This window comes from Melopsittacus undulatus, chromosome 11 (genome assembly GCF_012275295.1).
Source record: "Melopsittacus undulatus isolate bMelUnd1 chromosome 11, bMelUnd1.mat.Z, whole genome shotgun sequence".
NCBI lineage: Eukaryota > Metazoa > Chordata > Aves > Psittaciformes > Psittaculidae > Melopsittacus > Melopsittacus undulatus.
The window spans coordinates 22,098,277-22,126,173 of record NC_047537.1 but is presented as its reverse complement, the minus strand read 5'-3'; the positions used below and the strand labels follow the sequence as shown (position 1 = coordinate 22,126,173).

The 27,897-nt window shown below is 51.1% G+C and overlaps 1 protein-coding gene across 3 annotated transcripts; it reads right to left on the bottom strand.

Moving 5' to 3' along the window:
• On the bottom strand, window positions 1-24,275 carry AXIN2 (axin 2). Of its 3 annotated transcripts, none has more exons than XM_034067419.1 (11): window positions 24,063-24,275; window positions 22,236-23,165; window positions 16,545-16,685; window positions 11,285-11,387; window positions 9,285-9,425; window positions 8,641-9,104; window positions 8,347-8,529; window positions 7,844-8,062; window positions 7,208-7,303; window positions 5,776-5,943; window positions 1-1,821 (listed from the first exon to the last, which is right to left on the bottom strand). In XM_034067419.1, exons 2-11 carry the CDS (start codon window positions 23,057-23,059, stop codon window positions 1,695-1,697), a joined length of 2,466 nt encoding a protein of 821 aa, XP_033923310.1. In that variant the 5' UTR covers window positions 23,060-23,165; window positions 24,063-24,275; the 3' UTR covers window positions 1-1,694. The 3 variants fall into 3 exon arrangements, with proteins under 3 accessions (XP_033923310.1, XP_033923312.1, XP_033923311.1); XM_034067421.1 differs by having other exon boundaries at window positions 8,347-8,526; XM_034067420.1 differs by lacking the exon at window positions 24,063-24,275 and adding an exon at window positions 23,700-23,714 and having other exon boundaries at window positions 1,424-1,821.
• Window positions 24,276-27,897: the final 3,622 nt, after the last annotated feature.

Here is a 27,897-nt window from a genome sequence, read left to right as displayed (position 1 = left end):
TTAATTTGAAAAATATAAAATTTTAATAAAGGCTACATCTCTTAATTACAATAATTATTGTACCAAGTAATTTTTTTTAAATGAAACTCTTTATAATGCATAATTTACAGTATAAGTAGAACAAAATGCCATGGCAAAAGTCATGAGTACAGGACTTGTAATAAAAGGCATAAAATAGATTTATACATAAACCCCTTAAACAAACAAGGGAAAGCTTGAACCCTGAATATAGGGCGACGCATGGCCTCGTAACGCCATGCAGGCACAGGTACTGTACTGATTCAATTTTAGAAACACTAGAGATAGTGTATTAATATTTTCACCATACATTGTCTACAATATATACAGACTTACACGAAGTAGCAATGGCAAACAGAATGCACAGATTAACTTAATCAACACAAAACCCAACTGTAGAAATGCAAGGTCTTCTCCTCTGCCCCTGCCATCCACGCACATGCACACACGAAGCTCTGCCAAAGGGATGCAGAGAGCCTTCCCCTCATCGCTCACGTGGGGGTTGTGAAGGGAAGGCAAACAATACCCCAACAACCAACAAACCCAACCAACAACCCCAACCAGGACCCACCACACAAGGGTTCACGCACTCCACACCGGCCTGAAGTCATGCCCCATCCTAGATACACGTGGTTGAAATACAAGTAGTGCTAACATTGAAGTAGAATGGCTAAAAAAATTAGCTAGCTATGTGGAATACATACTTGTGTTTTTAACCTGGCTTATGCAACGTGTCCTTTTGGTGCGCTGAGTATGGGAATGGGAACTGGATGGCTTCTGCAGCTCTCCCAGGCTCAGGGTTCTGCTCTCCCTTGCCTCCACCAAGAGGCACTGGCCACCACGCGGGACCCTCACCCCTGACAGCAGCAAAGCAAACACCTCACACGGCCGAAATCCATGGACAGAAATCACAATGTTGCTGTTCTTCTATTGCATCTAAGGTACATTAATGCTTAAGACCTTTATTTCCAATTAGAGCAGCATAGATGAAGATGCACCGGTCTCCAGGTGAGTGGCAGGACAGTGTCTTGATTTTGCCTTTTATTACTGTTCTTATCTCTTACTTCACTTGGGAGAGAGACTGGGCACACGGTGACTCCTTCCCTCCTCCCTCTCCAACCAGAACTGAAGCATGAACGTGCTCACAGCCAAACTCCCCAGTTTTAGATAGTGGGAATATAGAAAAATAGAATCATCCTTCCTCCCATCACCCCACTTCCCAGCCCCTCTCTTCTCCATTGTTAAAGCAGCATATCCAAAAACTGGACTTAAGGGAAAACAGACTGTTCAATAAATATCAATAAGGATTACTGTTAAGGTAAGCTATACACAGTTTCTCTTAGTCCATAGATTTCAGATCCCCAGGAAATCATATATTATGCATGGAAGTCTCTCAAACAGGGTCTGCATCTCCAAGAGCCAACAGTGGTCATGTTTCTAATAAATAGTTCAGGGTTTTTATCATCTCGGTACCCAACTCATGAATAATAAATGCCATTTTTTCCTCCTCTAAGGCTAATTCAGCAAAGTCTTCACAGACCTCACTTGTTTTCTTCATTGGTTCAGGACTTTCCTTCAGAGTTTGGTTCTGTTTTCCTCCTTTCCTTGTCATCACTACTGCTGTGTGTGTCCAAAGCCTTTTCTAGCTTAACTTTCCATACGAAACGCAGGTGCCATCAATCGATCCTTTCGACTTTCCCAAGAATCCTCCCTTCATACATGGGTAGGATGGTTTCATCTTCCCAGATCTCCTCAAACACCGCGCCGCAGTCAAACTCGTCGCTTGCTTTCTTGAAGTAGTATCTGTGGTGAAGGGGAATTAAAACACAGTTAAGAATCCAAAGGGAAAAGCAAGGGATGCTCCAGCGGCTCTTTTAACCACAACTCTCCAATCTCTCCCTCTGAGGATGCTGCTCCAGCACCCAGCGTAGCCAGGAAAACCGCAGGGCTGCTCAGGCCCTGCAACATGAATGCATCCCCAGAGCTGCAGGGATGGAGATGGGATGGAGGGAGCAGTGACAACCTCTCCTACAGTGAGTAAATGGTACGTGCTGGCAGTGGATATCCTCAGCCGTAAAGAAAATTAGAAAGCAGGGTGATTTCTGGTCAAATAGCTTATTTAAAACATAAATAAATAGCATTTCAAAGCAATGCATTCTTCAGGCTCCCCTCTCTCCCCACCTTCTTTCTTTCATGTGTTTTCTTGTTTCAAAGCTGAAGCCCAACATTAAAATTAGCAACTGTTATTAAAAGGAGAGGCTTTTTAGGCAGAGGGATGGATGAAAAGAAAACCATCCCAGCTTCCTGCAATGCACAAGCTGCAACTCTGCAGTCCTACTGAGAGAAAACAACCAAGTGCCTAATTCATGGCTCCATTTTAAGTGACAGAAACTCCTGCCCTTGTTTCCCAATGCTCCCCAGCAGTCAGGAGGCAGGGAGCAGCCCTGGTCCAGTGACACAGGGAGGTCAAGTAGCAGTGTCCCACATTCCTGCTCTTTTGCTCCGGGTCGTTAGATCATGAAGCCAATGCTCCCAGAGACAAAAAGCACCCCCACCCCTCCTGTGTCAAACAGTAAGGACCCCTCTATTATCCTGAATTAGACCGTTCAGCTTCTTGATTAAAGGTTCCTTTTATCCCGTTTGGAGCTTTCTTCCTTCTAAGGCTGCTTAATTGCATATGCACAAATGAAGGGCTTCCATTCAGAGGGGTAGCATTTAGGGAGCCTGTCCGTCTGCCGCCGCACACCTCGGACATGCCTGCTCCTTGGAACAGGGCTTTGCCATCTGATCGCCAGGGATGGAAAAACCTTCATCAGATGCATTACAAAGAAGAAAACATAGATGTATGTATAAAAATTAACCCCTCCCCTGGGGCTTCCAGACAAGTGGGGCTGGCAGATGTTTGTTAGGGGAAAGGGTTTTGCACTTCCTCTTTTAGCAGGATGGGAAAGGAGAGCAAATTAAGCTTCTTTTTACTATCAAAACCTGAAGAGTTACAGAAGAGTTACAGAATTTGTTTGATTTCTTTTCTAATGACTGTTCTATTCCACCCTTTTAAACTCCCCAGCACCAACAGCCTCCAAACCTGTGTATTTTTAGGGCAGAATTATTTTGGTAGGGGGATAAAAGCTGCCTTTTCAGTCAGAAGAGATGAAACCAGCCCCATGCAGCCCAGGTATGGTGAGGGGTTATTTCTGTACAGTCACTCCAAGCTGCACTGACACATGTTGCGTCTTTAATAGCTCAGCAAGGAAAAAAACACATCTTCTTTAAGCCCTTCAGAGCCTGCTCTCATTGAAGTCAATGGCCCAGCTCCCACCACCTTTGATGCTGCAGGTCAAGGCCGCAAGTCCCCAGGCCAGCAGCCTTGAACCAAACCCAGCAAAACCCAAGGCAAGTTTGAATGACTTACAAAGAACTTTCTCTTCCCTTCCTCCTTCTCCACCCCTCTCCCGATAAGAGCTGCTCTTCCCCATCACTTCCTCCACCACCCCGAGCCCTGCCTGTGTTTACTGAGTATGGATTTGGGAAAACAGGCTCTGACCTTTTCCATAATTACAACCTTATTTCGCACAGAAAAGGGGGAAAAAACAAGAGAAAGAGGAGGCAAAGCAAGGGAAAAAAACCCATCCTCCCCCACACATCTTCAAACAAGTCACTCTGCTCTTATTTGCTCAGCAATGGGCTTTCCATTGAAGCATATTTTATGTGGCAAGCTTTGCTCTTTTGCTTTTTTCCTTTCTATTTTCCTTTATTTTCGGGGACATCTGGCACCAATCGAGGCGCGGGCCTGGCCCTTGAGCGCTGTTCTGAACCGCTGCCATCTTCACATTACCCAACACCACCCAGTGCCTTTCTGTGCGGGGATGTTTGTTTTCTGTTAACGCCATCGGTATTAAATCACTGCTTAAATCCTCCTTTTTCTTGGGGGGGTGGCAGAGGGAAGGGAAGGGAAGGGAAGGGAAGGGAAGGGAAGCAGCGCGTTCCCGGCGGCTGCCCCACGGCTCCGGCATCGCGGGAGCCCGAGGTATCCGCCTCGCAAACTGAGCCAATCAATGGAGGCTTTGGAGAGCGGAGCATTTCTGCGTGTCTTTGTGCATTAAATGAAAGGCAAGGGCTTCAAAGCCATGCTTATTAAATGTGCCTTAAAAAGAAATCAATGCCAGATGTGACCAAAGCAGCCTAGTTAGTGCCTCCCCATAACACACACGCTACTCCGGGCACTGCGGACCTCTTCCCCCCTCAAGGTCACCCGCAGTTTCACTCAAAGTCCAGCCAAAAGTCAAAGCTTAGATCAAACTGATTCCCTGGAGGTGCACACATTGGTGTAATTAGGTTCACCTTGTGTCTGTGCAAGATAAAATACTGGGCACGTACCCAAGTTCCCTTTATACGTTTCGGTATTGTCTTTACCCAGGTGTAAAGGGGTGAGATCTGAGCAAAATGGTGTTTCATCCTTGTCAGGCACTTAAAAACTGGTTCTAAAGTAATTACAGGCTGACAAGGCACAAATAATTGCACCTGGAGGGGCTTCAGGGCCACAGAGGTTTTAGTGGCCTGTTCCTGCACTGGCGCATCACACTTGAATGTGTCACAGACCAACACACACAGAAAGGGATGTTTCTGGGGGTGGGACTACACGGCCATTGGAGCAGTAGCAGAGCAGGGGGGAGGTCAGGAAAACCAGGCCATGAAGCTCTGGCAGCTGGAGGAGGAGCACAGCAGGACAGGAAAGGCTTTAGGGGCTGGGAAATGGCACAAGGGTGCAGGAAGCACGGGGATGTCTCCTGCAGGTTGTCCAGGTTGGGTGTACTTGCAGGTTGCTACCATCTGATGGCAGCTGGGCGGCTGCAAAGGTGGTTTTGGGCAAGGATTGGCAGGATTTCAGCCCCACTTCACAACAGCCAGAGACAGACCCCAAGCCTGAGAGCATCCTTGCATGATCCAGCTCTGCACAGGCCGACTTCCCAAAGCTAGGGCCAGGCCAGTGATGGAGCAGCAGCTGGGAACTCCTCATACCAAGGCCAAGTGATCATCTGGAGGTTAAAGCAGAGGCTGCCAGTGCCAGGACAAACCTGCTCTTTGAAACACCAGAGTCAGAACTTCCCTCTCCTGCTCCCCCTGCACAAGTGCCAGGAGATGATCCCTAGGGAGAGTACTGCAAAAATGGCCAATGTGAAGCTACTGCCATGGGAAGGGCAAACTGTTTAAACTGGGAGCTGGGCCCTGGACACCAGACAGGCAGGGATCCCAGGTGATGCTGAGGAGGAACTGGGTATCACTGGTGGAGCTCTCCTGCAGGGCAAAGGTTTCTTTTTGCCCCTAATGAAGAGCAAGCTGCCTGCATCTCAGCTCCATGTCCACTCAGATGCAGCATCCCAACCTTTCCCTGACCCCATTTATGGCCACACCATTGCAAAACATTAAGAAATTCAATGAGTAGGCAAAGCAAGGAGGCCACAGCAAGGTGAAAGAGCCCAGTTTGGAAACCTAACACCCCTGCTCCATGCCTCTGCCACGAGGCCCTCCCTGGTATTCAAGCTTTGTGGACAAGGTTTGAAGCATGAATGCTGCCAGCTGCATCCTAATGCTACTGAGGGGGAGAGACGGAGTTGGCCCCACGAAGATGCTCTTGGTTTGAGTGGGAAGAGAGGAAGAAGAGCTGCAGCCTCTGTGTCACTGTGGGCAGACCTGCAAAGTATCTGCTTACTTATTTACTGCAATATACTAAAGAACAAACAGATCACAGATTCTTACCTGTAATTTCCCTTTTTGCTCAGCTGCTCTTTGAAGAGCCCAAGGGTCAGGCTCTGGGCCTTTAACATCCTCCTGTAGGGAATTTCTTCTCCGCAAAAGAAATAGGTGACAACCAGCTCAGTGGACTGCGAGGTGTGAACAACCGGCACCTTCTTTGGCTCTTTGTGACTGGAACACAGCAAACACACAAAACCCTCTATTTTTCCATTTAGGACCAGACCTCTTCACCACACTCAATGCAGCAATGTTCCTGCCCCTGGGAATGCTGGTCAGGAATACCCTGGGTGTGACCTGAGCACTCAGATATTCCTGTACTCACTGTGCGTTTGTCACACTGCGTTTGCACAGCCCTTTGCTGGGCTCCCACCACAGCTCCTGCTCGCTGGGGTGATGGGAACTGGGGCACTACAGGCACCCAGCTCTGGGCAGCAAAGACCTCCTACCAGTTTATGGATGGGAGGATGGAGGGCTCGAGGTTAGGCACTTGCTGGAAGCACCAGAGCAGGACCATGGGCCAGCGTAGGGCTCACCATGGGCTAATGTCTACCCAGTGCGCCCCAGTATGCAATAGAATCATAGGATAGTTTGGGTTGGAAAGGGCCTTAAGATCATCCAGTTCCAAGCCCTCTGCACATCCCCGAGTTTAAAAGGCTTGTTTCATCTGCCTCCCTACAACACATCTCCAAACTTGCTTCTCATGCACAAAACCACCTGCGAGCACCAGCTCACAAACCAAACCCCAGCCCCATCACGTGCAGCACATAAATAACCCCAGTTTTGCCCAGCGAGGGTAAAATTCACTGGATCTTGTCCTGTGCACCACAAAACCTTCTGCAAGAACAATTAAAACCATATTACCCAGCCAAATGGCAACGCTCTGGTGAATACGGCACAGGCCGATCGGCAACCGCTGCCGAGGCAATGTACACTCGGCGTGTCAGGAGGTCACCGAGTGTTAGTCCGCAGTAATTTAGGCTTCCTAATTTGTTCTAAGTCTTTGTAGAGTGGCTTCAGAAAAAAAGCTGCCAGCAAAGACAGCTGGTGGACTTAAGGTCAACCAATTAAAAATGAAAGGCTCTAGTCAGGTGGCTGAGCCTGGACTTCAAACATTACTCATTGCTTCAGATGAAGAGGGTAAGAAAGAAAACTTTAATTATTTAGGCCATTTTAGACCTCTCTGTAGCAGATTTCGTGTTAAAAGAACCATCCTGTAATTAGACTAATCCAATCTTTGTCCACTTTACAGCAATGCGGGTTTAAAAGAGCCACAGACAAGATTTGAGAATGTTTTGTTCTTTCTCTAAGGAGAATGTTTGAAAGACGGAATTTCAGATAGGAAAACGTCCTCAAAGCAGGAGCCATTAATGAAAACACAATTATTACATAGATAGTTATATGTATTTCCTAATCCTTCTCTGTGTGCAATACTCACTCTTCCGTCGTCAGACTTGCATTGCAGAAAGGGGTGTTTCCCCCTGGCCCTGCAGCGGAGTGGCTTCGATCCCTCTGCTGATTCGAGGTTGAACATCTGAGGTGGGCAGAGGGGAGGGCAAGTGGGGAAGGAGGAGAGGAAAAAAAACCCCAAACTTTAATAGACGATAGTTGAAATACAACCTCCTTCTAATTGAAGTCTCCTGTGGGTCATTAAGTTTGCTCTTTGTATCAAGCCTCACATGTTGTAAACAATCAAAGGAAGAATTAAAAATGCTGTGGGCTAATTCATCCCTCCATACCCAAATGAATGATAACCAGGCCAATTCCCCACTTGGTATGTAGCTGGAGTCCATCCCAGAGGAAAAACGGGCAAATTACAGCCAGCCAAAGAGTGGAAGTAATCGTCTAGGATTCAAACTATGTGTGCCCCTGGAGGGTGGGGGTGGAATAAGGAGGCTCAGGCTATGAACCTGCCCATGGATGACCCCTTACTTCGGTGGGGAGGACGATGCCCACAATGCCCACCAGGATGTGCAGCCACCGCCTTGCCCACATCCCACCTGTGTGCTGGCTGAAGACGAACCCCACCAGCACCCACCAAACCTCCCCAGCCCCATCCCTCCACCACCATTACCGTTGCTTCTGTGGCTTGGAGACCTCTGCGAGGCGGCGGCAGGCTTCCTCCAGCTGTGCCAGGGTGTTGGGGGGGGTGAGGGGTGGCATGGCCGGGTCCTGGATGAAGGGGTGTGCAGGCTGTGCCCCACGCGGGTGGCTGCTGCTGCCCCACGGGTGGTGCCGGCCGGGGGCCCCCTTGGCGAAGTCGGAGCTGTAGGACTTCTTTGTGCTCTGTGTGCTTGGGGAGGGGAAGAAGTCGGGTTAGAAAAGCTGGAAAATATGACTTTAATAGCAGCTCCTATTCTGCTCGCTCCCTCTCAAAAGTCTGTCATAACATGAAAGGAGGTTTATTGCCAAAAACATGACATTTTTGTGGTTTTTCTGGTTCTGCGGAACAGCTTTTATATTAAACCGGAGGAGCAAAGAGTCTCATTTGTTTTTAGCGATTGTAAAAATAGACAGGCCATGTAATATATAAATATTTACCGGGAGCGATATTGCTGCAGACAGCTGTGTATTTACCTATGGGGCTTGTGCTTGTTTTGTCTCTCGCTCTCCAGCATCCACTGCCAGACGTTCTGTGCCCGGTCTGCTTCACCCCCTGGTAGCTGCACCCCACCGGGGCCGGGCAGCCCCCCATCACCGGGTGGCAGGGCCACACTCTCCACTCCTCTGCCCGGCCTCTTCAGCAGCGTCCCTGTCCTGCTGATGGCAAAAAGGAGACAGGAGCCCACCGTTAGCCCCCGTGCTGATCATCCCCATGGCAGGGGTGTGATGGTTTGGGGTGGATGTGATGGGGAGATGCTCATGACCTACCCGAAGGGCTCCAGCGGAGGGAGAGGCAGGTCAGTGTTTTTGGGGTGTCCCTTGCACTTGGGGTAGCAGTAGAAGTCGCTGCCTGCTGGGCAGCAGCACTGCACCCGCTGAGCTGCCTCCGCTTCGATCTGCTCCTTGGTCTTGGGCACGGTGTGGTGGTGGATGTAGTGGTGGTGCACGTGCTTGGTGGTCTGCTTGGTGACGAAGCCCTTGCCCAGCAAGGCGCAGGCCGCGCCGGGCGGCAGCTTGCCCATGGGCAGGCGGTCGGGGGAGCGGGCACGGGGGCTGTGCCGGCCCATGCCCGGTGACTGGCACCCGGGGGTCTTCAGCACGCGGGACAGGTGCTCGTCCAGGATGGCCTGGGGGTCCTCCTCGTAGCTGCTGCAGGGCAGGAGCGAGAGCGGGTGCTGCTCCCGGCTGCTCTGCAGGCTGCTGGGGAGCTCCGAGCCCTCCTTCTCCTCGTCCTGCCGGCCAAGGGATGGGGAGGAATCAATGCGAGAGCATGGGGAGCCGTGCACCGGGATGGATGTCCCCCCACCATGGGCACTGAAGCACGTTCCTCCCCTTGGGCAGGGTACGGCCCCCTCCCATCCCAACCCAAGCAGGCGGCATGCGGCTATGCCCAGCAGGGTGAGTCCTCCTACCTCCTTGATCTGCTGCAGCCTCTCCTCCAGACTGTCCATGGCTTCCTGCTCCTGCTTCAGCTTCTCCAGGCGGGCAATGAGCTCGGCGGCGAAGGCAGCTGGCTCCACCGGGGTCATCTCCTTGGGAAGGCGGTGGGTCCTCTACAAGGAGCGGGGACACAAGGCACAAGGCATGTTTAGCCGGAGCGGCATCGCCGGCCCCGCTACGCTTGTTGTGTCTCCATGTTTGGATGAAAAGACGACCGCAACAAGGCATGGTCTGCTCTGGATTTTTATGAGCTAGTGCTGTGGCCTCATGGAGTGACATCCTCCCCACCAGCGTTTGCCTTCGGCAGGAGCAGTTGGTCGCACTCTGAGGAACCCCGCTTGTTCTCTCTGTAGTACAACCAGCCCATCAGTAGCTACTCTGAAGTAGAAAATCTTCAAAGACTGTTGTCAAACATCAAAAAAATAGAGGGAAAAGAGGAAAAAAAAGAAAGCAACAAGCCCAAAACCCGCCTCTGAGGTGGGAGGGGGAGGCTTTAACTCAAGGAATAAAGTGGGGATAAACAGAAAGGAGTTGGAAATTAGAAGAAAATAAGATGGGGGAGAAAAAGGGAAAGGAGAAGAAAAAAGAGGGGAAAAAAAAAAGCAGAAGTCAAACGGTTGCAGATCAGAGAAGTGCTGGTAATTTATTTCCTGGCTACACACTGGGCACCTTTGAGGTAGTGTTGTCTCAACAGTGTCCTAGATCTCTCCCCCCCTCCCCTTCCCATCTCTTTGTACAGAAAATGAAGAAAGCTGCTGCAGGCTAGTGGTGCTACACTGCTGAGCTTGGCTGCCTCAAGCAGATCTATCAAGGGAGAAAGGGAACATCTCCAAATCAAGTGCAGAATATAAAGAGGCAAACCCGCGGATTTCTGCCAAGAGAAGCAAACATGGCAGGAAAAGGGGAGGGAAAAGCAAGGAAAAAGGAACAAGAAACCACCCACCGGCCTGTGCCCTCCCTCCCACCACCCCACGCACCCCACTCCTCGCCCCTCTTCCTTCTTATCCCGCCCCCCCCCAAAAGCTGAACTGCCAACTCTTTCACACACTCCCCACCAGATGAGGTGGGGCCTCTCTCCGGCAACCACTTAGCTCCAGAAATGATGTGAGGGGAGAAAAAGGCCACTCTGCTGGAAATTGTCACTCTTACACAAGCTGGCTCTATTCAGCCCCTGATCAAAGCACTGCCTTACAGAGAAAGTCGATTTGCACGCCCTGGGACAAAATAATCTAATTTACAAGCTCAGGCAATAGAACTTTCTTTAGGGAGGAAGGGGAAGGGAGCAAAAAAAGATACCAAGAAATAAAAAGCCACATAAACCCCCCCCAGAAATCTCATCTGTGGTTTCTCGCTGCTTAACCCAGCAGAAAGAGGAGTTTTAGCACATTAATCTCAAGACAAGGTAAGTTTGTACTTGTCTGTGTAAACAGTTTGTTCGCTGCAGGAATCGGGAGCCTGCAAGTGAACTGAATTAACAAGTCAGAGGTAGTTCTGGAGAGCACAGAGCCCCCCAAGGCCAGGCCTATATCCCCTGCAAACACCTCTTCTGGGAGCTCCTGCTTCCCATCACTCACAGGAGATGCGGATGCTCCCCAAGGCCACTGGTGATGCGGATGAGGCCAAGCCCCAGCACCAGTGGAGGTGTGCGGGTGGTGGCCAAAGCCAAGGCTCTTACCAGACCCAACATGGGCATCTCTGCTTGGGTTTAGCCCAGGAGGACAAAGTGCCACTGAAGAGCCCCAGTTAGCACCTGGGTTTCAAGGCAGGACCAAACCAGGGCTGTACAGACTGTACATGAGCAGGGTTTTGCACGGATGCTGAGAGCACACAACTCCTGCTCAGCATCAAGCAGCATCTCCTCTCTGGCATGACACAGGGATGGAAACACTCTCCTCCCCTCCACATGTGCCAATTCCCAATCCCAGCACTTCCCATGGCCAACCCAGAGCCTGCAGCTCCCACCTCAACTTACCGGAAAATGAGGTAGAGAAACTTGACCGTTGGCCTTGACACTCCGATGCATTTCCCTCTGGAGCTGCTTCTTGCTCCCAATCCTGTACGGGGGGATCCCATCTCTGCACATGGAAGAGAGGTCACCATCAGTCCGGGCTCTCCCCACACTCTAAGCAAGATGCTTCTCCATCACTCTGAAACCACCCAGGTATCCATAGGCCCATGTTCCCAGAGGTGCTGACCCCTGTGGGTGTCACCTGAAGCCTCAAACATCTGGAAGCTTGGGAACTGCTCATGTCACCATCTACATGGATGTGCAGTAATTAAGTAAAAGCTAAAAAGGAAGCTGAAGGCAACTCCGCATGGGAAGACACCCAAAGAACCCATCAGCTTCACTTCTGAGGCATCTTTAGGAAAAGGCCCTTCCAATGCCTGGTTTCTGCTTCTACCTTTTATTTTGACTGCTTTTTCACCCCTGAATTATGCTCTCTAAGACCACAACTTTCATCAGGTTCTGAAACACCCCATGGAGTGCTGGAAACAAGAAGGGACTGAAGATGGATGGCCATCAAAAGGCTGGTCCCCATCTCTAGACCAGAGATGCTTCTCCTGCCCTGGGGCTGGCCAGCACAGACAGGACACCACAAGGCACTGGGCTGTACCCTCCAGGCACAGCGCTGCTCCCTGTGACCACACCAGCTCCTGGCTAGGAAGCCATGGTGGGAACAGCCCCTGCACACCCTGCTTGAGGCAACGCAGGGTGTTTGCATCCAGCCACGCAGAGCTCCTGCAGTGAGGATTAAAGGCACTTCCACAGACAGCAGAAGAGTGTGCCTGGAGATCCTGAATGTCTGAGTCCTGCTCTTCCCTCAGCCCAGGTGAACAGCCTTCATCTCCAGTCCCAGCCCTTTCATCCGCCTGCCCCCACACCTGACTCATCTGAGCACAGAAACCAGCTCCTGCCCAAGGAGGAGCAGCCCAGCAGGCAGCATCCTGCTGGATGGCAGCATCCCTGTGTGCCACCTCCTATAGCCACAGTGAGGGCCGGGACACACCAACACAACTTAGATACACAGAGACATGGTACAAGGGAATGCGCCTTCCTGAAGGCACCAGGTCCCTTCTCTTGAGGAGGATGATGAAATGTCATCGCTCCACACTCAAGGTTTGAAGCGTGCTATTGAAGGCCTTGGCCAAAGTGTTCAATTGCCATTAATGAGCAAGGTGAAGCTGCAAAGCCTGCAGTGACAGATCAGTACAATTCCATCTTAATAAACTTGGGAAAAACCTTTATCATAAAAGAGAGCACACCAGGACTGCACAGAAAGGCCTTGATGCTACAGGATGAACATCAGCCTCCTCTAGCCGCAGTCCATCAACTCACGTTACAAGTGAAAGGAGTTGATTGTCTTCACGCCCCCAGCACACACTGGCCTATACAGCCAGCCATGGCCACTGACCACAGCCATTGGTGGCCACGAAGCATTTCTGCTCCATGAACCCATAGGACAACACGTACATGACATGCCTTAGCTTTGGGAGAGGATGGGGGAAATACCAATCTAAGGTGAAAACCAAATCATCTGTACCTTCAGAGAAGCCTTTGCTAACTGAGGCTTACTGAGATATGGGTCTTTTAGGGAAGACCTTCAATATAGGGAATGACCAGCAGAACAGGCATTGTAAAGGTAAGTAAAAACACCAGCAAAAGCACGTTACCTGCATCCATCCATACAAGACTAATACTGTTCACATATGCAATGGAAGAGGAGGCTTCCTCTGCAGATGGCAGTCCAAGAGGCCACATGAGGAAGGGCAAATGAAGGGTTTTGTGCTCAACAAGAGGTACCCAAGGACACAACCAAGGGACAAGGGAAGCCCTGTAGCCCTCATGTGCTCCCCACATCCCTCCAGGTTTGCAAGCCTGATATGCCCCCAACCCCTCTGCTGTGGCCATCAAGCTGGGAGCTCATCTCCCACCCAGTGTATCCCCAAGCTCCCAGCGCTGGGGGGGCCATCTCTGCCAAAAGGGAAGTCCTAGGACAGGCTATGGAGCAGGAGCAGGGATTCACGCCATCCCCAGGCTTGTAAAGGGGGAGGAAAACCAACACTGACCCATCAGCACAGCTCCTCTAGTTAAGATTTGCCCTCATTCAAGTCAGTACAAAAGCTGCTCCTTCCTCCTAAAACTCATCTGGTTGCACCAGAGAGCCCCACATCAAACCTGCTCTCTGCTTCTGCAGCCCTGTGAAGAGTTTCACAACTTGTAACAACACGCAGAATGAGAGAAAAGGTTGATTTTTAATAAAAAGAGGTATTTCATTGGATGGGAAAGCTGTGGAGCAGCTCAGGAAAGGCAGCCTGGGAATGGGGAAGGACTTTTACAGTCCCTTTGATGGGTGCTGTTTAAATCTAAGGGGAAACGGACAAGGCCAGGGCTGAAGGGGTGACCAACAAGTGAGGAAGGGACAGAGAACTGGAGCTGCAGCTAGGCTCGGTACAAGAGATATGAGGCCCAGGGGTACCCTGATGCTGCAGCAGACACCCCCTGACCAGGAAATGAAAAGCAGAGGTTCTGGGGCAGCACAAGGGTTAACCCTGGCTCTCCAGGTGCCAGCTCTCCCCTTGCTCCAGCAGCAAACATCTGCACTCACTTTCTTGGCTCCTAAAAGCTGCGGGCTGAAGAGCTGCAGAGTTTAGGCACTAAATAGTAGAGTTTAATTATAAACATTTCAGCTAACCAGGCTGGGGCGAAGCCAATCTGTTTCTGGGGGAAACACGAGTTTGAAGTCTTCTACCCAGTCAGCTGCCATTTAAGCTGAGCCAATTATCTTAGCCTTTTGACTCAGATGTGCCTGACCTAACCTGAATGTAGTTTTACTGCTGCTTTGAAATATCAGACTCATGCGCATATGCATTCACTCCCATCTTCATTTGGCAACGGCTCTGAAACAAGCCTCTGATCTTGCCAACATCAAAAGCCTGGTTTGTAAGATAAGGTAATATTTGAAGTTTGCTCAGCAGCATTCCCCTGTGTCCAAAGTAAATCCATAAATAAGATATAAGCAAATTAAAAAAAATCCCCTTTCCTCTCCCCCCTCCCCAATCAAGAAATGGAAACAGAAATTTGCATGATGCTTTGTGGCTATTACAAAATGCATGTGGACGGTCTGATCCCTGGTTATCTGCGGTGCAGTTAAAAAGGCAGATTGGGCATTATTTGGAGTCCTAATTCCAGTTCAGATTGAGATGTACTTAAAAGAAAACCCTCTCACTTTACTGACAGACTTTTCCAGAACAAGTTTTTCCTCTTCATTGATACCAACCTAAGCCAAAAGAACCGATTTGCATCCCCACTGACAGAACAACCCCGGGTCTTCTGTTGGAGGGGGTAAAACCTTGCAGGCAGAGGAGCACCTGGGCTGAGCATGTGAAAGCGCAGCGGCTCTGTGCCCCGAACCCATCCACAGCATCCCTGCATCCAAGTGCCAGGAGGAGCCCGCAAATCCCACATGCAATCCTGGCAGCGGCCCCTTCGCCTCTGCAGAGGAAGTTTTACATCAGCCTTAACTTAAGCCCAGCTTCCAGAGATGCCAATTTACCTCTCCCACTTCCAGAAGCACCCAGCACCCCTGCCTGCTCCCAGCGGCTGCAGGGATGCCCGGTGGGACCGGTTCTGCAGCAGGAAATACTCCTTTTAGCATCCTCCACACTCCCCCCCCAGCCCTCCTGCCGCCCCCCAGCCTGGAGCTGGGGGCAGTTTAATCAGCCAAGCTTCCCCAAACTCTCACAGCCTGCACGGGCTATTGTTCCAGCAGGAAAAAACAGGCAGGCTCCTTTCAGCCCTGCTTTATGGGGAGCTCCTATTCACTTGTTCAAGCAAATTTCAAAGCGGGCTGCTGCCCTCTCATCCCCGCTAAGCTCCCCTGGACTAACAATGGGCTGAAAGCGATTCAGTTAAGCCTTTCATCCACCATGCACTTTATTTCTCACTCAGTGCTCTCATCTGTATAAGGCCTACAATTGGCATTGCTGTGAAGAGAGGGTATAATCCTAGCCCTGTGAATCCCAAGTGACCCTACACTGGTCCAGAAATGACTAACCCAATGAATGCTCTGTTGACACATGATCACATACAACCAGAGCCAGTAAGAAGAAATAAAGAAGTCACCCTATGATTCAGCTCTTTTATTTAATGCCAATATTGTTCAATAAGGGAATCTGGTGGGACAACAAACTATTTTTTTCTGTAATATCAGTTCAAAACACACATGTGCATTAAAAAAGTAAGGCCTTTGTTTACACATCAAGGGGTTTTGGTAAATCCTTGTTTCTGTTGTGCAGCATCACACACATTGGCTTTCAAAACCCAGCATGCAAACCCCTCTGAGGAGTACACAGTCACCACTGGGCATCTCTCAGAGACACTGGAGAAGTGTCACCTACAAGATGAAGACCAGGAATGCAGCACTCTGTTTTAAGGTGGGCTTTTCTACAGCACTTGTACGTAAGTGAAGATGACAACACACAAACAGCAACACCTGCCTTCTGCTCAGTGCAAGATGGTCCTTAAGAGCACTAAGTGAGCCTCAGTGTTTCCTCTACAGACACTAAACACCACTGGGGCCAGCAAACAGAAGGAGAACAGTCAAATGACTTGGTCTCACTTGCACACTCAACAGTCAGGAGGAAAAGCCAGATCCTGCAACTCCTGTGCTCAGCGACAGCATCATCCCTCACCCCAGTTCTCCTGAAGCACCCAGGCCTGGTCCATGCAGCTCCAATTCAAATGGCTCTTTGAAGACTGCCCCAGCCACACTAGATGAGCAGCTATTTGCCCCTTCAGGTCACTGGCTCTATTAATGCACATTCTGACATTAATGATGAACACTAATTACAGAAAGTACTTCCTACAGGAAGTAATCTCCTCCTCTTTGATGACTGATAACTAGTTAAGGAAGCCTGGCCTTAAGACAAAGGCTCAGGGAGATATGGCCCTTGGATTAGTCAGGCAGCACCATTACCATAGGGCAAAACATGTTTGCTCAGCTGCAGTTGCAAAACAGGAATAGAGGGATTCACTATTTTACTCCATCTGATACCTCCGGCGACTGCATGAAGAGCAAGGCCACCATGCCCTGCTACACCTCCCAGTTTGGGTGCACACCTCGGTTTTGGCAGCAGAAGCAGGGTGATGATCTTGAACCCATCACTCCTGTAAGCCCCCATGGTGCATCAGGTTCACAGATGGACATCCCAAAAGGACACAAGCTACTTACACGCTGCTGTCCGTCATTGACATGGAGTCGTCCGTCAGGGCATCACTAGATATCTCACTATCATTGGCGCTGGTTGCTGGGGCAAAAACATAGCCAGAGTTCACATGGTAGGGGTTAACGGGATCATTCCTCTTGAAGCACCTAGGGACAAGAGCAGGAATCTTGTTACCATCCAGTCTTGGGCTTGAGAAAAGCAGACAAGCTTCATGGCAGCACTCTCCTTATGGGAACCATGCACAACAGCTGTGCAACCTCTTGAGAAGCAACCAACCAACCACCCATTGCTCAGATCAGCAGCAGCTCTGTCCACACACACCCGAAGTCCAACTTCAAAGATGTTGCTTTTAGCATTGGAAGTGTACTTCATAAGATCCCAAGAAGCACCTCTATGTACTTTGATACCTTCAAAGACTCGGTCCTTAAAGCTTGATGCTGCACTGCTGAGGTCAACAGGAGCTTTGCTGTTGGCATCAGCAGGCCAAAGATCAAGAAGTTCACAGCTCAAGTCCCACTGAAAGCCACTGAGGAACCAGCTAATAGATGCCTGAGAATCCTCAGAATAAAGGGGTTAGGGCCCCTTTGGGAACACAAATGACAGTACCTGTGGTGCCTGAAACCACTGGAGCAGGACCAGCACGTGCCAGGGGCATGAGCAGGACTGAAACCTCCTGCCTTGGGCTTGGCCTCCCAAGGATGGGTGCCATCTTCCTGGCATTATAAAAAAGCCCAGTTTTTAGGAGTACCTACTACACATTCAGCTTGTGCTTCTGTGTGGAGCTGGGTGAGGAAGAAGAGGATGGGGATGCAAGCACAGGTTGTATTAACAGGGTTACTGATACCAACAGCTTCATCTGTGCTTGGAGAAGCCAACGCAGAGCCCAGGCTGGATGTCTGAACTGAGCACCCAAGAATGGCTGCATGAAAAATTCATGTGCAGAGGGACACAGGCTGTGATGGAGCATGGCAGGGTCACCATGGCAGGGGGGGATCTGAGCATCCCCCTGCCCTCTGCCTCCCCTCACACCAACTTCCCAGCCAGGATCAATATACATACTCCAGCAGGCGATAAGGGGATTATGCAGGGAGGTTTGGAAGCTGCCTGTTAAGGTGCACATTTTGTTCCTCTTCCAGGGGAAGATGGGGGTGTTAAGCTTCAGCCTTTGTATATCAAAGCAGAAGGCCTTGTCATCTGATAAGGACTGCTGATTTTAATAATGAGGGCCACTTCCCCAGGACCTGGGGGCCTAAGGAATGTGCCAGCAGGCTCGGCAGGTTTCTTTAATGGGCTTTCCACCTCCCTGCCCCCATGGGGGGCTGGAGGGTACCAGCTGGGTTAAAGTGAGCAGCTCTCCATCCTTTAACCAGGCACCCCACACATCCCTGCTCCTCCAGCACCGAAAACAGGAGCCACAAAGGCTTAAGTTAAAACTAATAATAATAAACCAAGGGGGGATAAAAAACCCCCAGGAGGGGGAAGCACGGTGGGGAATGGGGAAGATGGGCCCCTCTGGTATGAGAGGCGCGGGGCTGGCTGCAGGCAGGTATTCAGCCCAGCCGGGGCTGCATTCCTTTCTGAAGGAGGCCAAGGCATTTCTGATGGGGAGACCAAGATGTTAAAAACAATAATATATATGTATTTGGGATGGGGGGGAAGAGATAGTTGGGAATGCTACAGGAAAGGAGTTAAATCTTCAAAGATAAATTAATTCCACATGTGGGTGAAAGCAAAGTTATCTTACTACTACTACAGAAAGTCCCACTAAAATCCATGCAGTCTTCTAATTCAAGGGGATGTGCAGCCCAAGCAACCCTTCCTAGTTCCTGGTGGGCTTTAGGGTCAGCAGTGTAAGGGATGCACATCTCAGGACTACTTGATTTGAAACCATCTCAGGGCTTGAGAGCAACCAGAGCACCATAAGGCTTTGGGATGCTCCCTGCTGGGAGGTGCCTGTGTCACCCCCTGGGTGCACCCAGGGGCTGGCTTGCCATGGATGGATGGATGGATGGAGAGGCTGGGATGGGGGCGGAGGCTGTGGGTCTGTATGAACACAGCACAGGGAGGAGGTGTGTCCAAACACAGTGTTTGGGAAGATACAGTTAGAGAAAGTGGCCAGAGCAAACTCACATTCCCATCAGCACCAATTCACCCACCAACACCTCACATCAACCCTAACGTTGGTGCATTCGTAAAGTAAACCCCTCCAACACACTGCCCCAAAGAACACCCTTTACAAACACCAATGGGGGCTGGTTTGCTGTGTTTAATCTGACCACCTTACTACCCTAATTGCACCCAGATGCATGGAGTTGCCTGGGAGGGTTCTGAATTCCAGGGGAAAGCAGTGGTCTCCTGCCACAGATGCTGCAATCACAAACACACACTCCCCAGCTCCAAACTCAACATGCAAAGTGTTTTCAGCTGTCAGGTAGCAGTTGCTCTGGAGCTTCAAGGAGAATGTCTGATGTTTCTCAGCCTATTCTTATCTTGATGCGATGACACACAGCATGGAACCCTCTCTCTATGCTATGTTAGGCAATGGGCATATCAGAGGTATTAGAATGCCATGAAAATTTCAGGGGCTCCTGGTTGTATCCCCTGTTATGAGGGTGCAATTTCAGAGCGTGGAGGGGATTTTTATTGTCAGACACTGCTCCTTAGAAATAAGCACACTCTGGCAGTTCAAACCACATTATACAGAGAGGAGAATATCTACAAGGAGCATTTTGAGGTAAAATAGAATCTCATTAAGGATTTTCTTGAGACAAACAGCACTGGGCAATGATGGGATTAAAAAGCAATGGAAAAACACACATGCACAAACCTGAGAGAGGGGGAAAAAGGTATATTTGAACACAACTATGCTAATCACAGCTTGCATGCTCTAATTGTAGAACAGTGCTTGGAGCATAGCTTTACAATGGCATCATTTACTTTGATAATTGAAGCCAAACTTGGTTCCAATAACTTCACACACAAGGAGCTGCACCAGCGGGTCCTTTCAAAGGCCAGGAAGCACTGGGAGCCGGCAGAAGGCCATCTGCAAGCCCCAGCCTTCCCCAAGCAGGGCCAGCCCTGCTGATGGGAGAGTTTAATGGGAGGCAGATGAGTCCACCTTGGACCGCACGAAGCCCGTTACCCGGCGGCACAGCAAAGGAAGAGCCCTCTCTGTGTACACAAAGTCGTGCCTGATAAATATAGAAGCGCATATAAATAATAGCTGGAATTCCTGGAGCATGGGGCCAGGTCCAGCACAGCGTGTGGGGAGGCCACTTTTAACCACACCACAACCTCCAGGGGAGGGGAGTCGCTTTGAAGGACAAGAGGGAGGTTCTGCATGTAAAACATTCCCTGTCTGGGGCAGCAGTTTGCCTGCATACACAGTGTTTTCACTTGACTTCTCCTGTTCCTGTCCATCAATGATGCTGGGGCCAAAGCCTTTCAACTTGTACAGATCCTGTGGTCTCCCGTTTGCTGGTTTTTGGCTGGGACTCCTTGCCCGGGGATTCCCAGGTGGTCTCCATCCAACCACCAGGCTGGCCCCAGGTCGCTCTGCTCCCACCATCAGGTATGCTCAGCACAGGGTTTTGCTGCTCTAATCACATGGAAAGCCAATAAAGTGAGTGGCAAGAGCCTGCACTGTGCTTCTAAACCATAACACCCAGCAGAAATGCTTTAATTCCATCACACACATGAGGAGGGAGGTGTGGTTTGGCCATTCACCAGGGAAGACTTTGTGCAAGCTTCAGCTCCCATCCCGAACGCAACCCTAAGCCCTGGGTGATGAGAGATAACCCATCCATATGCTCATCAGCTTCTAGCACATGCACGCACAAGTGGCTTCACAAACGGATAGCTCAGGGAGGAACTGAGAAGCATCTCAGCTTGACCTCCCTCTCTTTGCATTGAGATCTCTTGGCCCCATGGAGAGCAAAAGCTCCTGGAAATTCAACAGAAGGTGATCAAAGCAGAAGGCACTACCTAATGTCCTAGGAGGGGAGCTCTGACATGTGAGGAGCAAGCTGCATTAATCCCTGGACAACAAAAAGGAAGGGAATGAAGAAAAGGGAAAAATCCCAGCACTAATCAGGCAAGCAGCCACCATTCTGCCAGCACGCCCCTGGACAAGGCACATGTGGGTTTTTTAGCAGGGCCTGCAGCTCTGGTAGAACATTACAGCCAAGCCCTTCCAGCACTGAATACCAACAAAGGCTGAGAGATAAAAGCATCAAACATCCCCCTCCTGGAAAGCAAGCGAAGGGCAGCAGTTCAAACCAAGTTCTGGAGAGCAGCAGATGCTCAGACAGTAACAGTCAGGCACGAGATGCAGATCCCAAAGCCCAAGCCCTCCACACACCAGCTGCCAGCGAGTGTCCCCCCCACACAGACCCACAGCAGGAGAGGTCCAAAGGCCATGCCAGGATGACACACATTCATCCATCCATCTCTCCATCCCTCCCTCTGGTCTGCACCCATGCCCCCAGGACAGGACCAAAGGGAGCTCCCTCACAGGCAATAGGAGCCTCCCAGCTCCGGTGTCTGGGCACTGGGAAGCCCGGCACAGCTGGAAGCTCTCCACAGGGCAGCAGAGGAAGGTTTGCTCCAGCAAAGCCTTCCCAGGAAAAGCCTGATGCCCTTTGATGTCCGTGAATCACAGACACGCTCTCCCAATTCCTGTAAACGAGATGTCAAACACTCACCATAGCAAAGCCCAAGCTCCTGGGCCAGCAGAGGAGAGCGCACATCTGCCAGCAGAGCCCTCTCCTCTCAGCCCTGATTCAACAATCCACATTTATGGCAAGGGTGGGGAGAGGAAAGAATACATTTTCAGAGGATTATACAACTCATCATTTGCTCACCAGTCTCTTTCCCATCCCCCCATCTTCAAGTGAAGATGGTTCTTACTTTCTGCATCCTCACACCACTGTGCCATCAATATCTCCAACAAAGAGATGGGTTCAGCATCACAGATGCACCCCAAGACAAGGGCACAAAACCCTGCCACCACACAACACTCTCCACAAGCAGCCATTAGACACAACCACGTTTTAATGAGCTTAACTTTGAGCACACGGCCAACAGGAGAGCACCAAAGATCTACTACTACTCTATACCTGGAATGTCTCTATTAGTACTCAATCTTAAGTACCCTCCCGTATGCATTGGCTCAAAGCCACCCTAACTGCCTGTGACACGACACCAACACCCCACGCGATGGGAGAGGCTGTACATCACACACACAAATAAGAGCAGATTCTGTGCAAGTTGCAGAGTTTGATGCACTAAGTGCATACATTTCCTCCTCCATGACCACACAATTGCTTCCCACATAACCAACGTAGTTAAACACTGGTTGATGGTGGAGTTGGGGAACTAGTAGGTTACATTATTCATGCGTCTATTTGATCCACTCTACTACTGCTCTTAATACGTTTGAAAGTTGAACCAATAATTAACGTATGTCCGGAGGACATAGTTGCTATGAAGTTTTTGATCTAGAAGAGAACTGAAAGAGCCAATGGGGCTTAAGAGCACAGGCTCTCACTTTCCTCTGCACAGACACCTTCAAACCCAGCCAACACCCCCCAGATTCCAGCATTTGGAGGCGCGGGGAAGCTCCCCAGCACTCCATCCCAACACTCTCCCAAGTCCTTAAAGTTAGAACAAGGCAGCATTCCCAAGGGTTCCCTTACCTGTATCCGTTCTCAATGGTTTCCGTGGCTCTGACACTTGCCGTAACCCTCAGTGTCTTGCTGGATAGTCCCACTACCGAAGGCAAGATTTTGTTTTTAAAGTCTGCACAGCTCCATTCCTCTTCTTCATTCAAGGTAGGGAGATAGCCACAGACCACTTTTAAGCTCCCCAGTCCATTGCTGTTCATGTAAGCAGGATTCTCTCCTCCACTCCTTACATATTCGAGGTATATATCAGAAGTTAAAAACATCTGGTAAGCATTTTCCTCCATCACAGTCTGAATCTCAGTCTGTGCCTGATCAAACATGATAGAATCTATCTGCTGCTTCTTGATGCTATCCCTTATGTAGGTCTTGGTAGCAGGCTTGAGCTGCTTGGAGACGATGCTGTTGTTCTCAATGTACCTTTTGTATATAGCTTTGGCTACTCTTAAAGTTTTGGTATCCTTAAGGTCCATCTGCCTGAAGCCATTGCAGGCAAACCAGAAGTCTAAGGTATCCACACATTTTTCCCTTTCCAGGAAGGTCCGAAAAAGATAGGCACCATCTTGATCTCCCAACAAGGAATGCAAGGATTTGGTCCATCTGGCCAAAGGGGAGTCTGGAGATGCGCTGCCTTCCGGCTCCCCGAGTCCATTCTCATTCCTCCGCGGGGCAGGAGGCACCGGCATGGCCTTGAAGCTTTGGCTTTTGGGGAGGAACGAGCTGGCGAGATGCGGGCATGGTGCTTCTCCTTCCTCCCCCGGGACAGGGGGTCGGGGGGCGTCTTCCCTGAAGCTGCTGCTGGGGTCGGGGAGGTGGGCGAGGAGCACGGCGCTGCTCATGGCTCCGCAGCCCGGTTGGGAGTGGGGCTCCCAGTTCCTCCTGGAGCTGCCTGCCCCTCTGCCTGCCTCTGCCTGGAGTCAGCAGGGGATCCTCTGAGCCTCCTCTCTGCAAAGGGAGGGGGAGGAAGAAAGGAGGGGGGGGGGGAGAGAAAAAAGGAGTATTGATCTAATCAAAACCAGATCCTCCCAACATCAAAGACAAAAAGTAAACAGGCTTTTCAACTCTTCACAGGCAAAAACGACGAGGAAGGGAGAAGAGGAGCGAGGCAGGGCAGTGCGAGCGCGGCTCCATCGCCAGCCCCATCGCCACTATGGGCTCCGCTCCGCTGAACTCCCGGCGCACTTTGAGCGGGGCCGGGGCGGAGGGGTGGGGGGGTGTGTTTGCTCAGCGCAGCCCCCCCCCCCCCAACAGCGCAGCCTGGCCCTGCCCCGGCATCTGGTTTCCATTCCGCACCCCCAAACCCGCGCTCCCTTCGCCCTCCTCCTGCGCGCATGTTGCGCGCCCGAGCAGCACCGCGCTGCTTCCCCCCCCCCCCCCCAAAACGGGAGGGCTTTTGGGGCGCTTCTATGCGGAGCCAGATGCAGGAACCGGGACCCCCCTCCCCAAAGCCTTACAGCGGGTGAGGAGCGGGGTCCGTACCTGCGCGCTGCGGCGCATCCCGCGGCCGGAGCCATCGCACCGGCCCCGTCGGAGGGAAGCAACCGGACGGGGGCCGAGGGGGGGGCGGCCCCGAGAGCAACCGGGCGGCGAAGCACTAATAATGATCAAAGAGACCTGCTCCAGAAATGGCGACGGGAGGGGAGGAGGGAGGTCGGGGCCGCAGCTGGGGGGGGGGAGAAGGAGGGAGGGAAGGAGGGAAAAAGTCCGGAGCGACTTGGATCCTGCGAGCCCTGCGCTACAGCCGCACCCGCGGAGGCTCCGCAGAGCACCCCAAAAATACATGTAATGAACGAAAACCCCCGTGTTTCACAGGAAAACACCGCCCCCCCCATCACCACTCACCGCGGAGCCGGAGCTCGCTGCGCGCCCGCGGCCCCGCCGCTCTCCGCCGGCAGCAGCAGCGCGCAGGCTGGCCCCGCTCCCCCCGCGCCCCTCGCTGTCCTTCCTCCTCCTCCTCCTCCTCCTCTCCTCCCCGGCGGTGCAACCGCATCGGAGAGCATCGGGAAGAGGGGGGGGCGATGGGGGGAGCGGCGAGGGAAGGAGCGCACTGCGATCCGCGCCGCCCGCCCCTGCCTATTTATTTTATTTATTTTAAATACAAAAGCGATGGTCCCTCCCCCCCCCTCCTTCCTCCTCCTCCTCCTCCTCCCTCCGCCCCCCCGGGCTCTCCCCGCATCAAAGCGGAGGCCGGCGGAGCGGTCCTGTAAGGGCGGTAGCGCTGCTCAGCGCCGCTCGCCCCACACAAAAACAGCGGAAACAGCCCCAAAAATAAAGATAAGCGAGAAATGAAGCAGGAGAAGCTGGGGGTGGAACATCCCCCCCCAAAACACACCGTGATGCAGCCCCGGGTACCCTCAGTGCCGGGTGGGAGGGGGGGAAGCGCTATCGGGAGGGGTGAAGGGGGGGGCATTATTCCTGTCACAAATAACTATGGTTTTCCAGCCTTGGGGTTATTTTTTGGGGTGTTTTTACCCCCTTTTCTCGCCATCCCGGAGCGGTTACGGAGTTGCCAGGACCTTATCAAAGGGAAGCGATCGGCAGCCGCCGCTCCACCGCCCCCCCCACGCCTTAAAGGGACAGGCGCACCCTTCCGCAGCGCTCCGCGCACCGCGGCGGCACCGCGCTGCCTCGGCCCCCGGCCAGGCTGAGGGCTGCGGGGAGGGAGGACAGTGTCAGGCGTGGAAACTTAGCGGAAAGTTGTGATCGGAGAGAGAAAACGGGGCGGGTCTGCGGTTAGTATTAATTCTTAATGAATAATCCAAAGCACGGGTTTTGCCCTCATTAAACAAGACGTGATTGCCATAGAACTGGCACACCAGCACATCTCCATCTGCAGTTGTGCTCACATCTCCCCTCCATCTGTTTAATATTTAACAGACACGGAATGGAGGGGTTTTAACTTCGTACAAAAGGTTTGAATTAGGGGTTGGCCCCCAGACCTGTCCTCCAGATCCAAGGAGGCTCCTGCCTTCCTCCTGCCCATCCTGCTCTGAGGCTGGACACAAGGCTCAGAGCTTCCCTGATGGAGCCCACTGTGGCAATGCCCTGCTCCACCTTCCCATTGCCCACCCCAGCCCTGCAGCTCCAGACCCTTCTTCCCATAGCACAGCCTCATGTGCAGGGTTGCAGAGGAAGGATGCAGGGTAATGCTACAGCAGGGATAAGGGTGAGCTATTCAAACCCTGCTTTATTTTTATCATGATTACCATTATTAATACCCAGCCTGCAAGTCCTGCTGTAGAGGCCCCATATGGATTCTTTGTTGTATACCCCCGAGCAAAGACTTTGGGACCAAGCCCCACTCTTGAAAGCACTTCTATATAAAAGCAGAACACTCCATGTGCCAATCCCTGCTCCTCAAGCCCCTGGGCAGAGACCACTGTGGGCACCACCATCTAAGGAAACCCATGTCTCCCTGCAGCCAGGCTTGCAGCCGGGCTCAGCACCCCATGATCCCCCTTTTCCTAAGAAAAACCCCTATTCCTCATGCACACACCCTGCGGGGGCACACACACTGCCCTGTCCCCCCAGCACCAAGTCTGAGCTGCCCATGCCAGCCCAAAAACACCTCCAGAACCAGGAAATGGAGCTGAAACAGAGCCTGCTCCCACCACTGAGGTTCATCTCCATCAGCTCCCTCCTTCCTGCCACCCTCCTGTGTGTCCACAATGAGGGGTGACCCTACAGTAAAGCCTAAAGGGACCCCTGCAACCAGTACATCAGGGGAATCCCAATTAGGGTCCCAGGAGCACCAAAACCAGAGTGAGAGCCATAAACCCATCCTTTTCCTGCTCCAGCCATTGGAAAAGCAGCTGGTTTGCAACATCACTAAACACGGTGCTCAGCTTCGCCCTGTGATGAAGAGCTCTCCACTTCTTCCTCTCCTCCAGGCCCTGCTCAAACCACTGTCTCCACCAAGATGACAGCAGAACACTGCATGTCGCAGTGGCCCTGGATGTGGCAGCCTTTGAAGCTGTGATTTCATCAGCTCCAGGACGGATGAATCCATCCGAGCACCATGCACAGCAGTGAGAAGGCAGCAACACGTATTATGGGTGCCTGGACTGAACAACCTGGGCTAATCGTATGAAATAACGTGGGTCAATCTGTTGTTGCTTCCCAATTACACATTTTTCAGGCCTGGGAATGGCTACCATTGGACATGGAGAGCGAACGTGCTGCCAACCCCACGAGCAAAGCAGCAAAAGCCATTTTTAGGCCCAACAAGCAGTTAGGAACTATTAGCATTACTAATATATTTGCTGATGATGATGCCAAGTATCAACATGCCACTATGCCAGAGCCATATGAAATGATCCTTCCCTGGGAAAATGCATGGCCAAGGTCCCCTGGACCCCTTGTGATGGTGACAGTGAGAACATCTCCAGCCACCAGAAGCTGGTGGATCACCTCCTGCCTCTTACATCTTGAAGGTGCTTTGAAACAATACTGACATAGAAAGTTGAGTCCCATTCACTACTACAGCACAGAAAGTGAAGCCATTATAATGGATGCTGAAAACCTTGGACTTCTCCACTTTGGAAGTAAATCTCATTAAGTGTCATTCATTACATTTCATAAAGATGTCATTTAACCAACTAGCTTTCTCCAGGTTGTGCAATAAATAACACTGCCCTGCACTGATGCCCTGGGAATGCACCATGCAAGAAGTACTTGTATTAAATACATGCATTAAGTCTCATCCCAGTACTTAATTCACTGCATTATTTGGGCTCAGACGTGCAGAGGAGCAGCCCTCCCGCAGACCTGTCTAACCCACCATCCTCTTCATGACCATCACCAGAAAGGGATAATTTGGGAACAAAAAGAGAGGAGGGCAAGCCCCTGGGGCCATGGCTTTGTATGGAGGTGCCCATGGAGCGGCTTGTCCTCCCAAAGCCACAGAAGCCCCGTTCATCTTCTCCGTGTCCAGTCAGGGAGTCTATTTTCTCCTCTTGCCAACAGGGAAGAGTCACGTAGTGCCTGCGATTTGAAAGCATTCCGATGAACTAGGCAGGCGGTGGCAGGGACAAGAAGGTCTTCCAGAGTTTTCTTCATCTTTATCAGTTTCTGGAAGTCCTTGTTCAGAGATCTACAGGGAATCTCTGTGTTCAGGTAGCGGCTGCAGTCATCAAGAAAGCAGAGGATCTTTGAATTTCCTTCTGATTTTCCAGTCTAAACTTGAATCTGAATTCCCAGGCTGAACAGAAGGAAAATTAACTATTTATGTTTTGTTTCCTGTCCCTTCTGCATTTTAGATGAAAATACCAGTAAATGGGGTAGAAAATGACTGCAAAAAGCTGTACAAAGTGCTGTCACCCAGCTGTGTGCCCTCACGGTGCCACTGCAAAGGCCAAGAGCATCCTCTCCTCACTGCTGCTGCTCTGCATCACGTTCACAGGCAGCATAAGAAGCTTGAAGTCAGACTGTGGCACCAAAAAGGAATAATTTTAGATGAAAAGAGTCAGTTTGCAGTGAGGGTGCACAATGAAGAGAAATGGGTTTTGTTGTTGTTTAGAGCAGGTACTAAAAAAATAGGAAAGAAAAATCCATGGGAGCTATTAAGGAGTCGAGTGCCAGCCCAAGAGCATCGCTCTCGGTGACAGATGTGCCAGTCCACACTCACTGGACTCATAATGCAACACCCATCTTGTCCTAACTGCACACAACAGACCTG